Source organism: Sebastes umbrosus, chromosome 14 (assembly GCF_015220745.1).
Source record: "Sebastes umbrosus isolate fSebUmb1 chromosome 14, fSebUmb1.pri, whole genome shotgun sequence".
In the NCBI taxonomy this organism is placed as follows: Eukaryota; Metazoa; Chordata; class Actinopteri; order Perciformes; family Sebastidae; genus Sebastes; species Sebastes umbrosus.
Window position 1 is genome coordinate 7,424,400 of NC_051282.1, and position 25,647 is coordinate 7,450,046.

A 25,647-nucleotide genomic window follows, 5' to 3' on the forward strand; every position below is an offset into this window, starting at 1 on the left:
AGAGAGGAGGTGAAAGGGGGAGGATGTTAGCGGAAGATACGATGAAGGAAAGGAGTGTGGAGGAACAGGGAGACAGAGAACGGAGGCTGTGGAGGAGTTTGGATATGTAAATGTTGAAGGGGGGAATGAAGAAGGATAGATGAACTGTACTTTTAGAATGGGTCAGATCAAATACACGTCTGCTATCAGATGAATGAAACCGCTTATCTTATTTCACCTTTTCTCCTACTCTCTTCCTCTTTCCTTCTTCCTCTTCTCATCCAATTTGCCCCGTACATCTGTCCTCCAGGGTCTGCACCTAAGCCAGCAGCCCCAGTGGACCCATGGGGTGTTACTCCTTCTGTCCCACCCATGAAGAGCAGCGATCCCTGGGCATCAAACTCCACTCCTTCCGCTGACCCTTGGAGCTCCGCAGCTACCCGCCCCAAGACTTCCAACACAGGTGACCGTCTGGGAAAAAAAGTAGTGTTTTTCAGTTTTGTCCACAGGCATCAGTTGCTAGGGCATTCACAAAAGTCACCTGTCAACAATTTTGTGTTTGAGTCTAAAAGATATTTGTAGAATTATTAAGTATTTATGGACGTTTGCACTCGTTTGAGTTCCCTCTATTTTAAGCAATGGAAAAGATGTCTAATTAATGGCTGGCTAGTGTCTCCAAACCTTAACAGGTGTGTCAAAAGGGACAGTAACAAATGCTTACGCACATCTGCATGCTTTCACATCCTTATTGTGTTCATGTCTCTCAGTTAATTTACCAAATTATCCATACTCATTCATACTTGTGTTTCCATCTGTCTACGTGTGTGTGTGTGTGTTTGTGTGTCTGCTGTTTGTTTATATGATTTCGTCTGTGTGTGTGTGTTTGTGTGTGTATGTATGCGTTGTCCCCTTTTCAGGTAACTTTGACCTGTTCAATGCATCCAACGGTACGTCTAAAGAGGACTTCTCAGAGTTTGACAGCCTGCGCTCTTCCTCCTCTGTCCCCACTGGTACTCACCCTTGTCTTCGTCTCTCTAATGACACGGAGTCTGTGTTTGTTGTTTTTCCCCTCAGTGTCTGCAGATACACAATGTCTCTGCGGGGGCACAGACACACACATGTCTTGTCTTTTTATGTAAATATCACCAGACTGGAGCAAAGACAGTGTTGGCACCACTGGTGTCATGTTTTTTTAATCGGTTTTCCCACTGCAAATGCAATCAAATGCTGCAGTAATCCTATCAAATGGTGGAAAAAATAGCTAAATTTGCTCTGGTCTGGTCCCATGTCACTGTGGTGTAATGTGATGCAGCTTTTATGTGTTTATGGATAAATGCATTATTAGACCTGGGCCATCCAGTTTATGGGATCCCTTTTTAGATCTGCTCCCATTCACAACTCCAGGGCCCCACTGAACAGGTTGGCACAGGTCTTGAGTGTTTTTTCCCATGTGGTTTGGCAGTCTCTGGGTGTGGGGAGGGTGACATTGGTGTCTAACTTTTTGCTCCAGCTCAACACAAACACTTCTGATACAGCCAAGGACAAGGTGAGAAGGAACACAAACACCAGGCGTATAAAAGTTACTTTTCCCAGAAGTCACCACACAGTGTGTAGAGGACACACAAACTTCAGTGATGTTCAGGACACATCCCTCTGTAGGATGAGTTGTAGAAAGGTTACTATTTGAAGCAGCTCTGGCTGAAATCTACAGGATTGATGGGTGTGTTAATACAAGCTAGGCCTGTCTGATCTTATCATGAGCTTTTTTTTTTTTTTTTTTGGTTCAGCTGCGTCTCAGTTTCTGTTTCTGAGAAGACAGTTTCCATCTTTGACATTTCCTCTTGCGTATGTTGCTGCTGGCATGCTGCGTTTGTGCGTGTTCATGTGCGAGTGCATTAATGAATGTCTCCACTGCTGCCCGCAAAAAAACAACAAACAGCCAGACTGTCTGCCTCTGATGTCCTCTCATAAAAGCATCATCTGATCATTTTTATTGCATCAACTCAATTTTTATTTCACGGTAAATGTGAGTGCTCAGGTACGTAAGTGGGCGCTGTGTTCGGGTGACAAATGAGAGCAGAAACTGAGGAGTTTATGCACGGCAAGAATAGGCAAAAAAACATTTTTTTTAATATCTATTAGACCGTCATAATATAAAATGTGAGCGTACCTATCAGTTCAGTATAAGGATATATAAACAAGCCTTTCACATGTCAAACTCTTCACGCCTTAATTATAGAGTTCTAATGACCTCTGCAGTTCAAGACTAGAAAATAAATCTTGTCTTAATGATGCCTCAGTGTTATGTGATATATATTTTTGTTTCCTCAAAGAAAAGTTCCGTTTTTCATCAATACATCTGCTCTTTGTTTCCCAGGCGACATGGGCATAGCATCCTCTATCCCCTCCCATTCCAGCCTCGCTAGCAGCGGCAGCATGGACCTCTTCGACCCCCTGCCCACCTCCATGTCCATGTCCTCCGGGAACCCAACTAGAAAGACTCCGGAGTCCTTCCTGGGTCCCAACGCCGCCCTGGTTAACCTGGACTCTCTGGTGACCAAACCAGCCCAGCCTGCGCCAGTCGTCAACCCGTTCTTAGCTTCAACAGGTGGGGAAGAAAATATGAGGAAGTTGTTTTCAGAACTTGAAAATGTTCTTCTTAACTCTTACCACTTTTTTAGTGAGCAATGTTAGTTTAGGAAATTCGTTTTTTTATATGAATGCATGGACAGGCTTTTTTTTTTTAAGCAGCTAACTGGTTAATTCAAAGGGATTAGATGACAGAGTGTGCTAGTCAGGAAGTGTAGTCGGTAGGTAAGCCAGGAGACATGGACACACACGTGCAGGCCTGAACACACACCTGCAGACACACCCATCTGCACATTGAAATGTTGAATCATTGACCCTGCCCTTTCTATACCAGAGAGATGAATCATACCTGGTTGAATTCATAAAATGGCAGTATAGTCGTAGTAATATAGTGTTCGAATGATATTTTTAAAGTAATAAAAATATGAACATTTAGTTCTATTTATCATAATAATATTCACTTAAAGCCGCAGTGGGTAGAAATGGAACAAATAGGATTTAAAAAGTTATTTTTATAAAGCGGTAACTATATCCTGACAGTAATGCATGAGACAGGTAATCTGAAAAATATCATGTGCCTCTGTGTCCTCCGGTGCTCCTAATGGCATCTGCAAGATTTCACAGACCGAAGGAAAACAACCAATCAGAGCCGATCTGGAGCCTGCCGTCTCTGAGCAGCTGTCAATCACTCGTGAACTCCGATCAAACGGTCAAACTAGGCCGCGCTGATCAAATATGAATCAATATTCTGTTACTGTAATGCCTATTTCTCGCCTCAAATGTTTTCAGAAACATCTTGTAGTGGACTGTTTAGCTGTAAAATGAGGAAGTTTGTGACCTGGCAGCCATGTTGAGATCTATTGAGGAAATACCAGCCGGAACACAGCCAATAGGAATGCTCTCTCTCTGAAATGACCTGTGATTGGTCAAAGTCTTCCGTCAGGGGTTAGATTTTTTTAAAGCCTGAAAACAGGGCCATGACGAGGAGCAGAAGTCTAGTTATCTCTCAGAACACTTGAATTACAATATGCTGAAAGGTTATTATGGATTCTTTGCCCAATGATGCCAATAACTTTCTGCCTACAGAAGCTTTAATTGTGGAGCCCAACTCAACTTATACTTCTGTCTTTATCCAGGCGGCTCTGCTCCAGGTCTAGGTGCAGCAGCAGCAGCAGCAGCAGCAGCAGCAGCAGCCCATGCCAACCCCTTCCAAGTGAGCCAGCCAGTCCCCCCCACCCTCAACCAGATGCGGGTCAGCCCCATGCCCGCCGGCTTCGGCATGGTCGAGCCCATGGCCATCTCCTCCGGGCTCGTTCAGCCCAACCCCATGGCGGGCATGGCCCCCATGTCCCGCGGGATGGGGGGAATGGGGAACACGGGGATCCCGTCCTCCATGTCCATGCCCCAGCCGCTGATGAGCATGCCGCCCCAGGCCGGGTCGCAGCCCGCCGGAACCACCAACCCCTTCCTTTTGTGAGGGGGACAAGTAACCCTTCCTCTCTGCCTCCCTCCCTCCCTCTCTTTCTCTCTCTCTCTTCCACTTTGGCTCCTTAAGAAGCTTCAGAATGAACAAGGAGATGTCTTATCCCATTTATCCCTTTATAACCAGCTCCCTAGCCAGGTCGTAGTCCCAGCCCTGGCCTCCTTCCCACCTTAACACACTCCTTTACTCCTCCCTCCTATGTCTCTTTTGTCTCAATGCTACAAGCTGCCTAGTCCTGTGTGTTCCATACTGATCCCACGACGATGATGTTGATGACCACGAAAGAGTTTTGCATCTGTCTACAGACTTTACAGAGTAGCAGCGGTGTTTACAGTTTTTTCCACAGAGGCAAGGACAGTCTCTTCTCCTCTGTCCTCCTCCTCATTCACTCGCCTCCTCTCCCTTGTTCCCCTTAGGACTGCTCTTTTTCTTCTTCTTCTGTGGTGGAGTGACAGGAGAGTCTGACCATACTAACGCCAGGATCTTATCTCTTCACTAGAGCTAATCTTTTATAAGCCCTGTCAGCCGGTGTGTGTGTGTGTGTATGTGTGTGAGCGTGAGCGTGAGCGTGTGTGTGTTTGAGCTTGAGTGCACATCTCAGTACTTTTACACTGTGTATATTCCAGTGGGTTTTACTTATACACACTGGAGTACGGATGAGAGATGGTCAGATGTGTTTATACTCTTGCGTGTGTGTGTGTGTGTGTTACTAAGCAGGGATTTTGCACAATTTTTTGTCTTTTTTTTTTTTTTTTTCTGTCTGCGACTGTTGGGCTCACCGTTACACCTTAGCTAAGGGAGGGAGGCTAGCCGCCGCCGCCGACACACACTGCCTCGGCTTTTCGGTACCACTCAGTCACAACTCTTCGTCTGGTCACTTCCCGTCAACTTGGACCTTTTTTCTCCCCCCGACCCTCCACGTGAACTTTGACCTCCAGGGGTCATGGGATTAACAATGAACACTTATCAAACGGGGGCGAACCCCTTGTCCTAGAGGAGTTGAAAAGATGCGTAAACGCAATTTTTTTTTTTTTGTCTGTAAGTGTGTGTGCTCACGCGCAGGTGTACTAACAGCCACATGTTGATGTATTTGTCACTAAGCCCCCCCCACCCTCCTCCAGTGTGTGTTTAGAGAGAAAAAGACGTGTGTGATGGCTTCAGTATTTTGCTATCTGAACATATGGATGCAGCGAGGCATCATGGGACAGTTTTCTTTTTTAGTTTGTTTCTAGGGTCAAAGGGAAGAGGTTGTGTGTGTGTGTGCGCGCGTGTGTGTGCGTGTGTGTGTGTGTGTGTGTGTGTGTGTGTGTGTGTGTGCTCGCGCAGTTTGCATGAGAGATAGCTTCCAAGTGTACTTTAATGAGCAAGTTTTTTTTTTTTCATTTCTCACTCAGTAAAGTGGAAACTGGTTTAGATATAGTTAGTTTCTGAAGTCAAAACGGGGGGGTAGGGGGGGATAATGTAGGCATCTGCAGCCCTGAAGTGTCTGTTTGCATGTGTTTGTATGTGTGCAAACCACATATCAAGGAGTGTTACTATGGCGACAGGGTTGCGAAGAAAAAAAAGCTCTGGATTTAAAGAGCACGTCAGCCACTCGAGAAAAAGACCTCCGAGTGGATTTACCGCGGCTAATCTATCCGCAAGAACATTACCTGGTTGATAAACACACACACACACACACACACACACACACACTCTTACACACACACTCACACAGGGTTGCTCCAGGATCGGTCTATTGATATATAGCACAGGGAATCCCGCAGCAAACAACAAGCGAGACATGTCATGTAAACAAACAGTTGTTAAGTTTTGTTTTATTTTTGTTGTTATTTGACTCGTTTAGATGTAAATCCATAGCCAAGCCTTTTCAGAGTTTCGGAGCTGTGTACTAGCTAAGCCATGTATCATCTTCATTCTCTTCTTCTTTTTTGTCTATTTTCTGTCATTGTAGTTTTTTTTTTTTTCACCCTATGGGTAGGCTATGTAATTCTCTTCTCTTAGAAGCACAACTGTTACCAAAGTCATAGCGACTGTGATTTCTGAGGGTGTCGTACTTTCTTTGAGTAGTTTTGAACAGTAGGGTCACACTTCACTGACTTTTTTTTTTTTTTTTTTTCTGTTTATGGATCCATTGTTATCATTTTTTTTTTATATTTCAGAGCTATTTTTCAGTTTGTTCAGGAGTTTGTGTAAGAAAGTGTTACTGTTGGCTGAATATCGGCACATTTACTGACAGCAAGCTGAGCGTCTCGGTCTCTTCTATTGGTTGGAAAAAAAAAAAAGAAGTGGGTTGATGAAATACAGCTGATGTATTGCGCCCCCGGTGTATAGACCCTTCTTCTTCTCTTTTAGTTCTGTTGATATCACTGCCAACGTTATTACTGTGGAAGGGGTGTTTCTTTTTTTTTCTTTTGGTGTGAGTTGGCGCCCTCTCCTGGTCTGCTGTGGTATGATAGCGACACCGCAGGACACTGGTATTTCCACTAAACACAGACCTTCATTTCTCTCAGGCAAAAGGAGGGGCAGCTCCAACCATGTATGATTTTGATGATGATGAGGGTGGTGATGATGACTTTTATGCTTGGGGTCCTGAATGAATGGATGTGACACTTAACTTGCAGACCAGCAAACATTTTTAATCTCAACTAAATATATGCAAAAATTTGGAAGTTGGAAAAGTAAAAAAAAAAAAAAAAAGATAAGAAGACTTGATGTGTTTTTGCAAAGTTAGATTTGCTAATAAAAAAAGTCTTGTTTATTGAAATGCTACTATGATATTCTAGCTAAGACGTGTCACTTTCTCACTGGCCTTGATTTCACTGCGGCCTGACCTTCAACTTCACTCCAGCGATTGTGAAAAATGTTGTTATGGATGCATTGAAAAAAAACAAACAAAAAAAAATACTGTCTTGAGCAAAAATTCAGCACTCCCAAACAGTCCGATGTCACTGCAGTTGATGACTTGTTCTTGATCCCTGGCAGCAGTTTCACAGTCGCGGCTACGGTGCAGTGAAAATGTGGCCTGTGTGTAGCGAGCTCCTCTGCGTGTTACTATGTATTCACTATGCTTTTATCAAGAGGACTAACTGACCTGTCTTTATATGCATAAACAGCCTCCTTTAATCTTTTCCACGTCTGTCTATTTACCCTTCTCATAGTACTGGGAGCAGGCTGCTTTTTTTATTGGATACGTGCTCAACCTGTTGGCATTATAACTGTATAATATAATTTATCATTTGTACTATTGTAACATACTGTTCCTCTGTATACCTTATTATTCTGTGTAATGGGTTTTTGTAGGAAAAGTCACCGTGGTATTTTAACGGCATCTAAACAAAACAAAACGAACGCAGCAGGCCGCACCCTGTTGGATGAGGACAACTGTAGCTGCATCGGTTCAAAATAAAATGTGTATCACTTCAGCTCTGTAACTCCAGCGTCTGTGTGTCCTTGTGTTTATTTAACCAAACGTCCAAACTAGAGGCTGCAACTAACGATTATTTTCATTGTCGATTACTCTGTTGATTATTTTCTCGATTAGTTGTAGGGTCTATAAAATGTCAAGGTGAAAAATGACGATCACTGTTTCCCAAAGCTCAAGATGACGTCCTTAAATGTCTCGTTTTGTCCACAACACAAAATATATTCAGTTTACTGTCATAGAGTAAAGAAACCAGAAAATATTCACATTTAAGAAGCTTGAATCATGGAATGTGGTCTTTTTTTTCTATAAATTACTCAAACCGATTATCAAAATAGTTTTTGATAAATGTAATAGTTGACAACTAATCTATTAATCCTTGCAGCTCTAGTCAAAACACCCACAGTGATGTGACAATATATGCTAAATACATTCAAACACAAACAATTTGAAGGCAAAGTCCATTTATTTAAAAAAGTAAAAAATGTAGTAAAACTGAAAAATTCATCTGAAACTGCTTATATTTGTAAACATCTAATAAAATCATTCATATAATTTCATTTTTACTAAAAAAACATTAGGTATAGGAGTGTTTGTATGTGTGTTCTGATTGATCAGAGTTGTCCCTTGAACTCTTGCATTTTTATTTCTGAAGTGACTGTGGCATTGCAGTATTGTGGATTTAGCACATGAGTCATTTTATATGTAACCTGAGTGTTGTGATTTTGTTTCGCTGGGGGCCAAATGTCCTTGAGGGCATTCAAATTTTTTTAAAAATCCATCGATTAGTTCTCTCTAAAACAGTCTCTTATGTTGTCACATGTTGTACGGTTGTTCCTTTGTCGACCAGCCAGATGTGGCAGACGGCGTGTCTGTAGGGCTCGATGGTCCCGTGTCGTAACCTAGTTTCTTCATGTCTTTAGTAATGATGTGAAAGGAGACTGTGACGAAGCCTTGGGAACAAACCCGCGTCACTGCAACACACAAATAAAATAGGACACGTAAAAGAGATGAAAAGATTTTAGACACAATTTTCAATCTGAAAATGTACTATTAGAATTAAATGGGGGTTGTGTACCTCATTCAAATTATTCATTTTAGTGACTTATTAATTTTCTACCTATGTAGAGGCAATATACATTACATTATTAGTGGCTAAAAACTTCCACTATACTCATCCACATCTATTTATTGGAGAAAGAACAGCATGTATGTGCTTTAAGACCACCACTCTTCTTCGATCCAGGTAGTTCTGTTATACTGGTCCAGATTGGCTTAAAAGTAACCCACCTACTTATAAGTGACTCATTTTAGAAATGTCATGTTCAAGGAGTTTGCTGTTTTTACACCGTTTTGTTCCACCAAATGTGTTTCAAATGTTTCTGTGAGTAGTGCTGCGTAACTTACATGTCACTGTTAACAATGTAAAAAGAAATAAAGAAATACAAATGCTCAACAAACCTTCTCTGCCTTCACCCTGGGCCACTACTTTAGGGTCTGTGTACTCAGGCCGCCGTCCCAACAGCCAGCTAAACAAGAGAAGAAAAAAAAAAAAATGTTAAAACTACAGAAAATCTTGTCCTGACATTAAAAATGGATTCAACCAATCATAAAATATGATGCTCTTGCTATTTTAAATCATTCCCATAAAAAGTCCTCTCTGGCAGACAGGAAGTGATGCGGTTATGTACATGTAAGTATAACTAGGAAGAGTGCGTGAGCAAGAAAGCGCCACCTACTTGTAACACTTTCCCAGATCAAGTGGAAAAACAAAATATGCTCCCAATGTTGCTGTCTGAATTGCAAAACCAAAAGGTCCAGATGTGCACCTTTTGCATCTCTGATAGCCTACTGTGAATACCTTTGTGAGTGTGTGTTTGCATACACTGATAACAGCAGCTGGCAAACAATACATACTGATGTGGAGACTGTATCCTCAGTGAGACTCTCAGGAGCAGTAAATATTTGTTAACGCTCAGATATCGGTTGCTTCCCCCCCAGCAGGCACGACTCATCAGCTGCAGCACAGCAGCTGCCGGGACAGAAAACTGAACACAAAAAACAACAACGGTTCACACGTCACGCACCTCGTGAATTTCTGAAGTCTCCACGTGGGCTCGGGAACAAACATGGGGATGGTTCGTGTATGTCTGGGAAATAAAAAAATAAATAACATTATTTTCAAACAGACAATAAACAAGAACTTAAAAATAATAAAATCAATCAAATGATAGGTAGTACTGACTGTCCAGCTGTGAAGGGGATGTGTGTTGCTCCATAGCCTCTGACCACATCGTTGCCAAACACATCTGGACCGTACACGCTCACCACGAGCTGAGGCCCTGGGAAATGAAAATTAAGTCTTCATTTTGTACTTTTCATCGTGTAATTTCTATGTTTTATGATCTCTAAAGGGCCCTTTAGAAGATGAATGAAGGAAGGAAACAGCTACCAAACAACATTGTGTGGTATGTATGTATGTGTGTGTGTAATGCTCACATCCGGAGGGGTTTGTGCTCTTAAATGTTGTCTCCAGTGGGAAGTTCCATATTAATTTGTGTGAAGACTGACTGCCTTTACAGGTTATTTGAGTGATGCCTTCCTCCAACCCCTACAGAGAAACAGAGAAACAGGAAACAGGCACAAAGACTTGCTGGTAAGATCATAACCAGCCACGATTTTAACTGCTCTATACTTTATTTTGCAAAAGATTGTATGCATGTGAAAAAGTTCTACATTGTCTGGACAAAAATGGGAAATATTTAATAGTTTACTTAAATTCCAATTTCTTACAATTCAGAGGCAATAGCTTCTACATGTAGATAGTTAATGTAGAGTAGTTAACGTATACCGTAACATTAAAATACTATTTTAACACTGAACATAATCATTCCAAATAGACAAAAGAAGTCCATTTCAAAAATAATGTCTAATATTTATCCATCCAATGAATTGCTAAGACTGACATTCAATGTTGATCACAATAACTGCAACTTTTGTGAGACTGAGATTGAAACTACTGATCATCTGTTTTTTCCCACTGTATATATTCTGCGGCATTCTGGGAAGATTTGCAGGACTGGCTGTCAATCGAAATCAAACTACTCGCCCCTCTCACAAGAGAAAATATTGTGTTGGGTATTAACATAAAGAACATTAAGAGTGACTTGATATTGAACAATCTGATACTGCTGGCAAATTTTTTCATCCATGCATCCAAATGGAGGAAAATGAAACCCTATTTTCCGTTTTCAAAAGGGACCAATCATCTCAGTGCTTTAAGACTAATGAAAGGACGACATGCAAAGTGTCTCTCCTCAGAGCTTAAGAAGAACTGAACATATCCTCCTGAGACCCAGCCCATTGACATGTGTCCTCTGTAGTGGTAATTTTGTCCACATGCATATCCTCTTACTCTTTTGACCTACCGTATCAACCCCTGGTGTATTGTAAACAGGACATCCTAGGCTTTCCCTAACGGGATAAGCAGTTGCAGATGGATGGATGTTTTTTTTAATCATTTTGAATGTATTCTTGGTTTAATATCACTCAACAGCCATGATCTGTTCATTTTTGTAGTCTTTTCACACTGAAATAGTCCTGTAGTCCACTACAGTGGACAATAAAATTAAAGTTTAAAAAGCCTAAGTTGTTAAGATTTTCTTTTAACCCTAAATAGGAAAGAAATCACAAAAAAAGCAATTGGAAGACACTCTTTTTAAACTCAGTTCCTAGGAGGATATATGATGATGACCCCTAGAGCTACTATGGAAGAGTGCAGTCTTATTATTATTTATTTATTCATGCATTTCTTTTTTTGTTCTTTGAATTATTTTCTACCCCTCTTATATTTTTGTAATTATATTATTTTTTATAATTTAAGTTATCTTTCCTATCCAATTGTGCCTTGTACGTTAGAAGTATTGAGTTTAGATTACAATGCTTTAATGTAATGTAATAATCCTTGCTCATAATAAAGCAGCAGATACTCACCGAGGTGGGAGCCCAGTCGTGGCCGTAGACAAAACAGTATTTGCAGTACAAGTTGTCATACTCTGGAAACTGAAAGACAACACAGATAGATCACCTTTAGACCTAACAGGAGGTAAAGAAACACAAACTCTGAACTGAGACAAATAGGTAATAACGTTAGCTGCTAGGCTAGGCTAGGCTAGGCTAGGCTAAAACTCACGTTTGCTCCCTCAATCTGTCCGTTCACCGTGAGCAGAAACACAGACGGGGTGCTTGTAGCCATCACGGCTTCACTTAATAACCTGGGGATTCAAGGCGTCTTTGTTTTATGAGAAATAAACCCAGTTTAGGAGAATCCTGCTGCTACTCATTGATCCTAACTCTATCCGTTGCTAAGGCGACGTTTCCTCCTCTACGGCTACCTGCTAGGTCCAAACTGAACGGAAAGCGAAGAAGAAGCGGTGCTGAAATGACTCCACAGGATGGCGGCAGTGGAGCAAACACAACAACCCACGTGCTTCAACAGAGTACCTGAAGCAAAGGCTGCAGCCACCTGCGCCCCCGAGGAAGACCAAGAGATGTGGTTGAAAGCAGAGACACAAAGTAAGTGGCCCTTGTGTTGAGATATGTTGTCAAGTAAATGACAAATGACAGAGAAAATGCTCTGTAGCATGAGTTTCTCCAATTCTAATGCTAATTGTGTGCCAACAATTAGCTAACTTAGCTAACACTGAAAAAAGACACATGGTTTACTTTCTTTACCCTCCCTTAAGATAATAACGTCACAGCAAAATAACATACGTAGCCTACACATGTTGTTGTCACAGTCTCTTTGCTACTTCTGTAACATGTATGTATGTTATCATATGAAGTTCTGAATTTAAAGGTCCCATATTGTAAAAAGTGAGATTTTCAGGTCTTTTATATTATATAACAGGTTTAAGTGATATATAAATACTGTGAAAGTATCGAAGCTCTCAATATACAGAGAAATACACACAGCCCGTATTCAGAAATTGTGCTTTTGAAACAAGATATTAGGATTTCTGTCCATTTGTGATGTCACAAATATTCAATATTTAGACCATTACACGGTTTTAAATGTAAACATTCTAAATGTGTCCCAGTTTATTTTCTGTTGCAGTGTATGTAAATAACATCAGCTGACAGGAAGTAAACATGGACCCAAGCTGTTGCCTAGCAACGCAATTCTGTTTCAATTCCGTTGAAATGCACTAAAACGGAGCATTTCAGACTCGGGGGTAAATACAGGTATATTCAGGCAGACAGTATGAGAAAAATAAAAGTTTTTTTGAACATTAAAGCATGTAAGCATGTTCTAGTAGAAACACAAAATACAAGTATGAACCTGAAAATGAGCATGATATGGGACCTTTAAGCTAACATCCTTTTTTTTTTGCGAGTAATATTTGCAAGTGCACTTGAACATACCCCAACTAACCAGAGTCAGTTATTAGAGTTACATATTTTTTTTCCCATTAAACACGAACAAAATAGCAACTTTCCAGTAGATAACTGTGTCCTGTGCTGTGTACCACTGAGGATAACCGAGGTTATTGCTCTCAGAAAGATGATTTATATCTCAATATTCTTAAATTTGATTTAAAAGAAATAGTAGGCTTATTACAGTAGTGTTTTATATTTGTTATATCCACATTATCTGGAATTGCAGAGAAGGCTCTTCGACACAGCTTTTATACCAGAGCTGCAGCAAACAATAATTACAGTCGGCCATCATGATGCATCCCACAAGGCACAACACCAGTGGCCTATTAGAAAGGACTGCTGAAAATAGCATATACTTAAGGGTAATTATTAGGCTATGTATCCATTTGCTGCCTTTGTTCACATAATTAGCTATGTTTTAGGTTTAGTATGGGAAATCAACTGTTTCTACACACACACACCAATAATGTCCCCCTCTGTCTGTCTCTCTATCTGCCTGCTCCCCCCACCTCTCTGTCTCTCCCTTTCTGTGTGTCCTGCTGTCAGACAGCAGAGAGCCCCCCCCCCGAGTCTATGACCTTTTATTACTGTCCAAACAGCAGCTCTCTTTCCATCCTCAATCTTTTTACTACGCAGTCCGTTTGCCGTCCTCAAAGCTCGTGACGTATTTGCCCCGTCTCTCCCATCTAAACCTCTCCCTCTCTCTCTTTCTCCTTCCACAATAACATCAGGGAAGCAATAACTTTTCATTAGTAAACAGGCCACCATTACACTGTCAGCAGACAGACATCAGCCATTCCTAATGTCTTTCTGAGACAGTCAAGTAAATACTCTGTAATAATAAGTACCCATATGATGTCACTACATGACGCACCTCTCCTCCTCCTATCGTTCCCGCTTTGACTCCCTTGAGTCTCCTCCCTCTGTTTCCTTGCTGTATCCCCTCTCTTCCTCCAATCCTTCTTTTTTTTCTGCCTGCATATTTCCCCTTAGCCTCCCACTACCACCCTATCGCATTTCATCTCCTTCCCAGCATCTCCCAATCCCTCCTTCTCCTCATCCCAGTGCTTCACCGGCCCTCCTCCCTCTCCACCTGCCAATTTTGTGTCTATTTGTTTCTCCACCTTCTGCAATCCCTCTGTTCCGTTTAAATCTTCAGTCATCTCCCTGGAGCCTTTTCTCCTCTTGCCAACATCTCCCGCCTCTTTCTCCCCAATGTCCAGCCTGTTTTCTCTTTCTTCTTATCCTCTTCCCCACATATGACTCCCCGTCTTTCTCCTCGATTTAATATTGTAACATTCCTCTCTTCTTCGATCTCTTCTTCTCATTCACCTGTCTCATCTCCTCCTCTCTCCACTTCCTCTCTGTCCCTCTTTTCTCCTCATCCCCCATTTCTCTGACCCCGTTTTGTTCCTCTTCCCATCTCTGTGGTCCTCCTTCTCCCTGCCAAATTCCTGATTTAGAGTCAGACAGCCTCACGACTCACGGCCCATTTACAGTCGCTGTAGAGCGGCCTGTCCAAAGCAGGCGGAAACCTCCGAGTCTGAATAGTGAAGCCAATGCCGAAGTGCCTTAAATTGGCATTCTTTGTAACAGCCAGCAGAGGGCGACGACTCTGGTTGCAAAAAGAAGTCAGATTGTATAGAAGTCTATGAGAAAATGAGCCTACTTCTCACTTGATTTATTACCTCAGTAAACATTGTAAACATGAGTTTATGGTCTCAATCGCTAGTTTCAAGTCTTCTTTAATACAGCATGATGTTCATTTAGTGAATTATGGTCCCATTTAGAGTCAAATAGACCATAAAGCAGGGTATACTTTAGGGCGTGGCTACCTTGTGATTGACAGTTCGCTACCACAGCGGTCTGGGAGTTGTCCGTGTTTTCGTCTTACAACTTTAACCCTTTCACAGTGTGTTTTCACTTAATGAAAGTCAATTTGATCTTTTCTGGTCACCTAAAAATGTCTATATTCAGCGTTCGGTTGTACTTAACTCCACCCTCTTGTGTCACTTCTGGTTGCAAAGAACTAAGAGGGCGATGGCCAAAACCCAGATGGCGACGGCCAAAACGCGGAACCTGAGGCTTCGAAACGGCAGTCCACAAACCAAAGGGTGACATCACGGTGAGTACGTCCACTTCTTGCTCAACTTGCACATGTGCGTTTCCAAAAACACGCCCACAAATCAGGCTTCATCCCATTGCACTGACTTCACAGCTTAGATGTATTTTTACTGAACATTTGCCTGGATGCTTCTACAAGAGGCAAGAGCACTTAATGGGACTGTTTTATAATCACTGAACATGAGAACACACACTTCATTGGTCAACTAGTGCCCTTCACAGGTCCCCCTGTGATTGTAAGAGACACTACATGTTTCCTATATTATGTATTCCTTATGGAGATTCTTTTCCGTCACAGAGCGCACAATGATCTCATGCCCAGGGGCTGCAGCGTCTTGGAGAAAATGTGCCCTTCACAGGTGTCGACCGGGTGAGTGATTCATCAAGAGGAAGCAGGGGTGAAAAATAACTGAATAGATTGAGAGATAGAGAGGTTTACAGAGAAAGACCGCTTTCCTATTTTAGCTTAAACACACATACACTCACCGTACAGAGAGTCTTCACTAACAGACTCACAAAGTATTATGTATGACAAGCATAATTCAGTGAGTCATATTTATCTAATTTTCAAACAGCTGCACAGACACACAAGCACACACACACACACACACACACACACACACAAGTCTTACAGAATTGAGAGATGCTGATGGAAGTTAATGTTTCAAACTCTGTGTGACTAATGGTCCATGACCACTGGATCACAGACTTTGCTCCGGGGAGGAGACCCCGGCACTTAACCTGCCTACTAGAGGAGCTGAGGAAGTGATCTGACCAATAAAAGATGGCATTAAGAACACTGAAGAAGTGAGAGAGGATTGATAAAGTATGGAAAGGGTATTTCATGATACTATTAGTCGATTAGTAAACTGGCAGAAAATGTTATAAGACAAGGATTTTGATGATTATTAGGGCGATTTCACAAGCCAACATTTAGTCCGTTTTAATCGAACTCTGGTGCTGTTCAGTTTGGAACGCAGTAATGATACTCAGGTGCTGACAAAAACAACCAAGACCGCTTGTGAGAGGTGGTTCGGACCGGAGTATGATCACCAAAAAAAGCCCTAGTGCGGTTCAATTGCAGTGAGAACATAATCCGACCCAAATGCAGGAAGTGAACCAAAACGCACGGGATTACAGACTGCCCGCGCGAGCATTCATTGAAATGGACACAGATAAACGACAGATCGACATGAGTGGGAGAGAAGTCAGTGACTTGGACTTCTGCAGAAGTCCGATGTTTCCGTGACATCTGGGATGAAATGAACACACAGAGCCTTAAACAGAGGCATTTGTTCTAAACACTTTCCAATCGTGTTCGGTAGGAATGCCAAAGCAGGATTACTACCAGTATCAAACGTATCTGCGGCACGTTCTGCTCCATGTTGCTCGGTTATGCCTGATTTATACTCCTGCGGTTACAATGCCCCTATGCGTTCTGTGCGAGCACCTCTCGTGTACGCCAGGCATACATAGTTCTGCAGTTTCTTTTTGATTGGGACCTACGGTTTTCAAATCCTTTGTCAGGCAGTCTTTGATTTGTTTGAAAGGCATGATTCAGTTCTATAACAAACTCCATGACTGGAAAAAAAATTATGGAAGAGTTGGATGATGAGGATGAGCTCTTGTGCCTAGAAGTAATAAGGTTGCTGTTGCCGTTGTTGTTGTTGTTGAAGTAACGGATGTGAGGTACTTGTCCGGAAAGTCCACCTCCCGCCTCTGAAGTCCAATCAAACTTCTGTGGCGTCCGCAGTGCCTGGCGCTTAGTTAAATTTTTCAGGAGGTGTGCGGCGCGTCTTTGTGGCTCTCTGTGAACTCCGAAAACCATCTCTGCGGCTCTGCAGAAGCTCTGTGAAAGCTTTTCAGCAGAAGAATAAATTAGGCATTAGTGTTTGCTCTGTGCTCGTCGATTTCTGTGTTTACGTTTTCCACCACCACATTTCTGACCAATGAGAAAGACATTTCCAGCCCTGCTCCTTTGTACGCGGCCCACAAATAAAAAAACAAACCAAAAAGTATAAATTTAACTCTGATTCGGACTAGCCAAACGGACTATGTTTCGTGAAAGCACCCTGCCGAATCAGAGCTCCTCTCAGGACTGTGTGGGCGTGTTCACACTGCGCTCGATTGACATATTCTTCACTCTCCTGTTAGCTTTGTTGCATCTGTTGGGATTGAGACAACTTAATCTTCTGTCATTCTTATAGGGCCTTTCTCACAAGACGTTCTGACACGTCGCAGTAGTAAATAGCACAGGTGTAAATAATAAAATGAATGACGGCTGAATGCCATTTTGCTGCTTCATTTTCATGGTCCTGGTTTTGTGCATGCTGGCTCTCTGTCACACTGGATTACTAAATTGTTTGCAGCCCTAGAAGGAATGAGGGGAAGAAAGAGGGAGGGGACAGATATGGTTTGAAAGGATTAGCAGAAATATTTCCTGAGCATTTCATTGCTACTGATACCAACATGCTGGCATTACAGAGTCATCTTTTTTTTTTCTAGCAGTAGAAATGCAGTTCCTAACTAACCAAACTATATGTCCTCCATACCTAAAGTAACTACCTCCCTAACAAGGCAGAATGTGTTGCGCTATGCCTTTTATTAAAGCTTCATGAGGACAACTGTCTGTGTAATGACACCTGCAACAGTTGAGACATTCAGCCTGTCTAATAAAACCCCCCTCAAACTGTCTGTTGCAGCTCTTCACATTCAGTTTAATGAGCTGTTCCTCTGTCTGTCTCCTACTCAGTCGAGCCTCCCCGTCTCTCTGTTTCTGGCTAAACTGTCTGCACTAGTTTCTCGTCCAAGTCGTCTTCTCGTCTGCCTAACCTGGACGGCTTTCTAGCTTGGCTCCATTCTACAGTTTGTTTGTGTATGTGTCTGTGTGCTGCATGCATGTAGGTGAGTGTGTGTGTGTGGTCTTTGGCCCAGTTTGAATCTCTCTATCCCTCTGGGAGAGGCACCAAAACTCCACATCATATTTTTAAACTGCTCGCCTCCACACTGTCCCCCTCCTCTCTCTCCCTCTCCCTCTCCCCGAACGTCTTTGTGCCTCAGTCTCAGAGTCCTCTTGGCTCCCAAGGGCCCATCTGTCCAGAATCAGGCTGGTCTTGTTTTGGCCCCGGAGGTTTTTTTTTGACTGTTGCGATCATTAGAGCAGGTTTTCCAGTAAAGAACAGACTCAAGTCAACAAGTTTTATTCTTAAAGGATTGTGTTCGACATTTTGGGAAATTATTACATTACACTTGTTCGCTGTCTCGCTGAGAGTTGTGACACATTGTGGTTTTACAGGGTTATTTCTAACTACCTGTAGAGCTAACTTTGTGTAGTCTGTGTTATTGTTATCACTCCTACCAGCTGCCATTCCTCACAGGAATATGTGTCATGTTTGCTAACCAGAGCCAGCAGATGTCTATCAGACCGTGGCGTGTGGGGGGAAAAAAGTTTTTAGGAATGCAAGGATGAGTAGGATGATATTTTTTTACTGCAACTTGCTTAGTTTCAAAAGTAGACTTCTGAAAGTCCATATTGTGGTAATTAGTGTCTTACTCTCATCCTTGATTGCTTGTAAACAGGAAACCATCTATAGGCATCATTGCTTTCTGAGTGGATAAAACATGTCCATTTTCTAACCACAAGGCTGCCCCGCTTCGCCACAGATCTCAATATGCATTTAGTTGGCATTAAAATCAGCCATTAAGGGCTCAGTTAGTACACGACTGGTGAGAGAGGCACATCAATTTCCAGGCAGCATCAACCTCATCTTCCTGTTCTCAGAGAGCCTGGTCTGCCCGCAGGCTACCACACTGTTCTGTAACCTCTACCGTCCTTCACCGAGGAGGAGACGAAGAGAGCGAGCGGAGGGGGGGAGGAAACAAGGTGGTGGGGAAGTTATGGCAGGCAAAACATGAGGAAGGTTGAAAAGGATAGCTGTTTTATAAATATCATTAGAGCGATAGTTCAGGTGTTTTGAAGTGGGGTTGTATGAGGTACTTATCCGTAGTCAGTGTATTACCTACAGTAGATGATGGTCAGCACGTCCCCACTTTGGAGAAGAGGACGGCAGTTACTGCACTGGAGCAAAGCAATGTACTGCTGTGGACGGGGACGGCAGTTACATTGATTTGGTTCCGATCGGTTACTCCCGTCTGTTTCTCCAAACTGGGGACGTGCCGACCGTCATCTACTGTAGGTAATACACTGACTACGGATAAGTACCTCATACAACCCCACTTCAAAACACCCAAACTATCCCTTTTAAGGAGTGGGCGACGGGGATAGAGAAGAAAATCAAGCAGCAGATGAGGGGGAATAGGGAAAGGAGAGATAGATTTGAAGAACTCAAGAGGGGAGGTTATTTAGATATTCATCACTGGAGTGAGTCTTTAAGGTCAGCCTGGCCTACTGAGCTCCCCAGTGGTGGAGTAATAAGTCATGACGCTGTTGGCTATGGTTGAAAAAAAAAAGAAAAAACTACCCTTAAGAGCTTTTTATGTATTCAGCTTGTCAGATAGGAGCAGATTTGTTATGCATTATTTTGTTTAATTTACACAATTAAATCTCTCTGACTGATTTGTTTAACCAGCACTGCTCATTTTGTACATCCATACTGTCAAATTAGGGCATTGACCTCTTGTAATGTGGTCAATTTAAGGAATAAAACTTTTTCCTTCAGTGGAAGTATGAGAGAATCAGCTACTGTAAAATACTACTACTAATAATAATAAAGTTTATTTGTATAGCACTCTTCAAAACCAGCGTTAGCAAGTGCTTTACAACATAAGGTCATAAAACTAGATTAACGTGTTCTCTTTTCTTGATTTTTGTTAGGATTCCTGCTGACACATTTTGCACAACTTGGAGACTATTAATTCATTTCTGATTCATACCCATCAAAGACCATTACAATAGTCAAGCCGTGAAGAAATAAAAGCATGAATTATAGTTTGAGTTTCATTAAAACTCAGCATTGATCATATCCTAGCAATATTCCTCAGATGGTAGTAGCGTGATTGGATGACCTAGTTAGCGTGTTTCTCAAACGTGAGGTTAGTGTCAAAGAGCACGCCCTGGTTCCTGACATTTGGTTTAACAATAATTGCTAATAATAATTTTGACCAAAACATGACTGTATACTAGGATGCAGATTCTCAGGACCAATGATACGGATCTCAGATTTATCTGCTAAGAAAATTAGCTGAGATACATTTTTAATATCTACAAGACAATCTTTAAGGCTGGAGCGTTCTCGTTGGGCTTTACTGGGAGATGCAACTGCGTATTGTTATAACATCATTAACAATCACTGGAATCACTTTCTGAAAAGGGCGTAGAATATCCAGCGACTGCTGAATTGTCCCTAGCAATAGTTTTGATTAAAAAAAGCTGCTCTAATAGAGCTGCAAATTAGCAAGAAAATATGATAAACCAAAATGCGGAATTCTAGTCTGTCAACTACGAAGGAGTATTAGAGCCACTGTTACGAATAAAATATTAATCAGACATTCAGATAATTAAGTCATAATATTATATGTAATATAATTATCTTTGCTAGTTCTGTCCTTATCAGCTTAAAGTCATAACTTGAGTATACTTGGGCAGTATTGCATGTATATAAAGATATTCCATAATTGCGTCTTTCATTACTTCAAAACCGCTCAGCAGACCAGAACAATTTTGTAAAGGCGCACATCCAGCCTTTACATTCCTATAGCTACTGTTATTTCAGTTCATTATTTGCAGTAGGAGGGAGAGCTGGAAGGCCAGATAGGTCCTGTGATCTACTAGTACATTTCCACCTGTTAATCTCCCATATCTGCTCCAACACCTGGCTTTACTGCTGCTACATTACTGCTTGAACAGTTGTACACCTGGCAGAGTGGTCAAAAGGAAGAAAAAAATAGCATCAACCTGAAAGTAATTAAAGAGCAACACCAGCTTTTGTGGCCCCTTTTGGTTTAACTTTATCAGTGATCTAGAAGTATACCGCAGTGCACTGTGACATCACTGTTGGGAGTACGGATGTCACAAGAACCGATACTTTGGTATCTAGTCGATGCCCAAATTCTGAAAACGTGACGGTACTCGTTTTTCTATAGTACCACAGATAGCGCCATGGCCTGAGACTTGATAGTGTCCCGTCGTTCCGGGGACGATAGAAAATGTGTTTGGGATGCAGTAAACTCACTATCAACACATCCAGGGGACACACCCCATTGTTTCCCTGATAATGCTACATTGCGAACATCAAATCCATGTTGAAATCGGAAGGACGAGAGCTAGTTAAGGTTAGCTGTTAGCTCCATACAGGACTGCCCTGCTTACCGGCATCCTGCCGATTTCAACACGGAAGGGGCCATTGATTATGACGTGTTCAGGCTCTATTCAGTAAAATGAGTGGGGTGAAATTAATTTCTAACGTTATCATGATGTGTTCAATTGTAATCTTGTAAAATGTAGTTTTTGGCGAGAAACTTGAATAAATACGGTTAAGGAGATGTTTTCACAGCAATATGAAATAGATAATAGAGAAGGAATTATGACCTGTTTATCTAACTAACAAAAACCAGTATAAAAATGGTAATAAAGGAGTGGATGTTGAAGTAGATGGATTTATTGTTTAACTTTTGTTTTTAACCGTGGTATCGCATTGGTATTGAGAATCGTGGAATTTCACTTGTATTGGTATCGACTACTAAATTTCTGGTATCGTGACATCCCTACTTACAACGACATGAGGTTGATTGTCAGATCTCAAAAATGACTATTGAATGCTGTAGGCTTCACAATAACTGTATGTCATTGAGGAGCCTTCAGTGTTTAAGCCCAGTGCGTACTTTCCTGTGTTTGGCCTCCCAGCCTCCCTCTGACCCTGAACACAGGCAGGTGTGGAAAATGGATGGTGGGATAAATGGCCTGAATGATCATTTTTCATCTTTTCTCCTATATCTGGGCAGATGGAGGAACCCAAAAAATGTCTTCAGCCGTGTGTGTGCTCATCTGTTAGACATGATCTGTAGTTGGTTTGGTGCCATCTTGGGAAACTCATTAGATTACATTATGTTCAGGATAGTTCTGAAACAGCCAAGGACTATAAGAACATGTCACAGTACCAGGTGCAGGTCTGTGCAGGTAAACACAGACTACCTCATGATGGTCCCATATTCTAAGACAATAATTCCATAAAATACACTATTAAACTAATACAAGTGCTTTCAAATGACTGCAAGTGCTTCCCCAGTCACCTGATCTAAACATTACTGGAACTTAATGGGGAATGATGGAGCCTAGAGAGCTGTTGTTGTGTAATTTCTCCATTCCCCTGAATCTCCGCTCAGCTCGGGGACTTGGAAGCCCATGTAGGATTTTTAACCTTCATTTAACCAAGCAAGCTGTTTAAAGACCCTTTCTTATTTACAGTAACAGCCTGGAGGGAGTAGTTGTAGAGAGAGGGTGGCTTGCACACATTCAAACACTCATCAGTTACAGTAGCAGTTAAATGCTACAACGGCTTCACAGCTAGAGGTTCAGCAGACTTTCTCTGAAATGACAGAGATCTGGAGAAGTGCTTGTTTGATATTTTAGGAGACTTTGGTGAGCCAAAGGCTGCGGCGTCTCGCCTGACTATGAATTGAAAACATGATTCTTAAGGCAGATGTATGCTTGAAACAAAGTAGTTTGTACAAGTGGCCACACTGGAAGTCAGGTGAAAAGCCAGACTACACAGAGAGGGGCAGAATGAGATAATAGCTTCAATGAGGATAACGGCACACACTTTCGAGCAGTTTGTCCTCGTTTTTGCACTTGTTTCTACATGTGAAACTTGTCAGATGTAGTCACGCGAAGAAAGAAAAAGTAGCGCTTGAAAGAGAAGTTTAAATTCTGCATGCTTTCTCACCTCCACCCACTTTGCCAATTGCTGTGTGAAGTGAGCGTGATTGTCAGATTTGTCTGTTTCCAAAATTGTTGGATGCTACCCTCCCTATTCCAACACTGGAAAGGTGTGAGTTGGCGGGGGGTTTCAGATGCTGTTTGATGTTCTGACAAAAATTTAGTTTGATATAAGTTTCAACTGTTGGCTTATACACGTTCATGTCCTAATTGAGTTACCGCAATGACCAGTTTAGGTAATTAGTTTTCATGTCAACATCCGAGTTGTAATTACGACTATGAAACTCTGAAAGCGATATAGCCAACTTTCCGTTTGATAATACAGAAGTGCTCGAAAACCTAACCAATATGGACAACTCACCATCCAATAGCATCCATCCTATATAATATGGATGTAACATTGGTTTCTAGTGGAAACCAAGCTATCATCCAATCTGTAACTGTCTGTCACAGCCAGTGGGTAACTCCGGGTCTGAAAAGTGAAGCCAATGAGGAAGTGCCTTAAACATGCATTCTTTCTAACAGCCAGCAGGGGGCGACTCCTCTGGTTGCAAAAAGAAGTCTGATTGTATAGAAGTCTATGAGAAAATGAGCCTACTTCTCACTTGATTTATTACCTCAGTAAACATTGTAAACATGAGTTTATGGTCTCAATCGCTAGCTTCAAGTCTTCTTCAATACAGCATGATGTTCATTAAGTAAATTATGGTCCCATTTAGAGTCAAATAGACCATAAAGCAGGGGATGCTTTAGGGCGTGGCTACCTTGTGATTGACAGGTCGCTACCACGGCGTTGTCCGTTCTGGGAGTTGTCTGTGTTTTTGTCGGCCAGAAACCGAGATGGCGACAGCCAAAATGCCACACTCCAGGCTTCAAAACAACAGTCAACAAACCAATGGGTGACGTCAAGGTGATTACGTTCACTTCTTATATACAGTCTATGGTCACAGTACATATTGAGGTGGTGTACACCTTATCTCAGGGAACTGGTCGGTTGTATATTACAAACAGTATTTAACACTTTTATTCAATCTTTTGAAAGCTTTTTGATGGTGTATTTCTATTTTAATTCAGACATGTGATGCTGTGTGTTCTTCATTTTCTAGATTGCTGTTCAGGGTCACCAGTATATCACAGACCTAACGCAGTCAAACACATTCACATTAACACATACAGGCAAGTTAGTCTCCTCTTTTTTGAGGGAAAAAACCCACACACTGAGACACTACCTGCTGACTAGCTGAACCCATTTACCCACGCGCCACATATGAAAAAACACACACATACTCAGCTGCTACATACAGCCAGACAGACTCAAACACAGGCATGTACCCACACTTACAAAAACTTGTACCCGCATACAAGCACAAATATGTGAGCATGCACGCACACACACACACACACACACACACACACACATGCACACCCACACACATGCTGACACTAAATATACAAACACAGTTGCTCTTTACTGTCAGCTTTTTAGCATGCGTCTCTGGTAGCATTTCCCTGACAGAGAGAAAATCATGATATGACTGATAATGATTTCCATCTGCTCTGCGTACCGCATGTTTGCCTGTGTGTGTCACAAATCATCGTCTATTAAAATGACAGACGTCGGCATCTTTTTGTTTACAGATAATAAGTGGCCTCAATAAAACTTTAATCAATAGATGAAATGACTCAGGTAAACAGAGCTGCCGCGTCTGTCTGCGCGATTGTGTCTGAGTGTGCGTCGGCGAAGGAGTAAAAGAAAGGAGGTCAGGTAAAAGTGTCATCGATTTATGGCTGGCATCTGAGGAATGAGGAAGCCATTTATTATGGAAGTCCATTAGAAATGTATGCATATCTGTATGTGTGTGAGAGGAATAGAAGAGAGAGAGAGAGAAAAGGGTGGAAGGACAGCGCATCATCATTTATATGGCTCCTCCATTAGCCTGAGTGCTTCCGTGACAACATAATGGCGGTCGCCCAGACAACAGGGTCACCGTAGTTATGAACACGCCGGGCAACTGCTGATGTCAATGTAGCAAAGTGGGTCCCGAAGTCCCACTTGGCTGTGGCAAACGCTCGTACAGAAACGCACACACATACACTACTCGGCGTGGGCAGGGCATCTCTTTGGGATCTGAGAGGTTTTTGAACTAATCAATAATGAAAGAAGGGATGATGGGAAATGAAAGAAAAGGGCTCAAACGAGTGAGTGAACGAGAAAGACTGGAGGGGAAATGGCGAGTGGTTGAAAACGAGAGAGACGGAGAGCGATGGAGAGCCCTCCCTTGAGAGTTGTTTTCCAATACAGCGTCGTTACAATGGAGTTATACAGGCCCATTTTCACAAAAAGCATCTCCGTGGTAAGATTATCGGTTCCATTATGAACCGACAGACTGCGAAGTGCCCAAGATGTGTTTGTGACTTAGGCTGTACTTACTGTAACTCGGGTCAAATGGGTTCTAAAGTAACAGGAACAAGGCGGAAGAGAGGAGGCAGGGACTGACTAACAGATGTAGAAAGAGGAAAAAGTAAAGTAGTGAAGAATTATTGAGTGTTGGAGCACTGAAGTTTTTGTTGTGTATAGATGTTCCACATCAACAGCTATCTAGTATGTGAATAACATGAATACACTTCCTAAAAAAACAAAACAAGGTCTTGTTGTAATATTTGATGAAAGATTATGTCTGCCACGAACCATTTTCTGTTTTCTCCCCTCTGCAA

At 42.0% G+C, this 25,647-nt stretch overlaps 2 protein-coding genes across 7 annotated transcripts in view; one reads left to right on the top strand and one right to left on the bottom strand.

Moving 5' to 3' along the window:
* epn2 (epsin 2) overlaps positions 1–24,820 on the top strand; it is a 44,238-nt gene extending 19,418 nt beyond the window's left edge. For 2 of the 6 annotated variants that reach the window (XM_037792361.1, XM_037792362.1), the window contains exons 7-10: positions 290–442; positions 897–989; positions 2,357–2,587; positions 3,705–7,482. In XM_037792361.1, coding sequence (XP_037648289.1) covers positions 290–442; positions 897–989; positions 2,357–2,587; positions 3,705–4,045 — 818 coding nt within the window. In that variant the 3' untranslated portion in view covers positions 4,046–7,482. Of the gene's footprint in view, positions 1–289; positions 443–896; positions 990–2,356; positions 2,588–3,704; positions 7,483–17,942; positions 17,960–19,390; positions 19,396–24,807 lie in introns of those variants that run through there. The other 4 variants (XR_005209915.1, XR_005209916.1, XM_037792363.1 and 1 more) reach the window with 4 other exon arrangements.
* b9d1 (B9 protein domain 1) lies at positions 7,787–11,970 on the bottom strand. The gene is made up of 7 exons (XM_037792365.1): positions 11,668–11,970; positions 11,469–11,537; positions 9,975–10,086; positions 9,721–9,817; positions 9,563–9,625; positions 8,937–9,004; positions 7,787–8,449 (listed from the first exon to the last, which is right to left on the bottom strand). The coding sequence occupies exons 1-7, from the start codon at positions 11,728–11,730 to the stop codon at positions 8,292–8,294; spliced, it is 630 nt and encodes a 209-aa protein (XP_037648293.1). The 5' UTR covers positions 11,731–11,970; the 3' UTR covers positions 7,787–8,291.
* Positions 24,821–25,647: the final 827 nt, after the last annotated feature.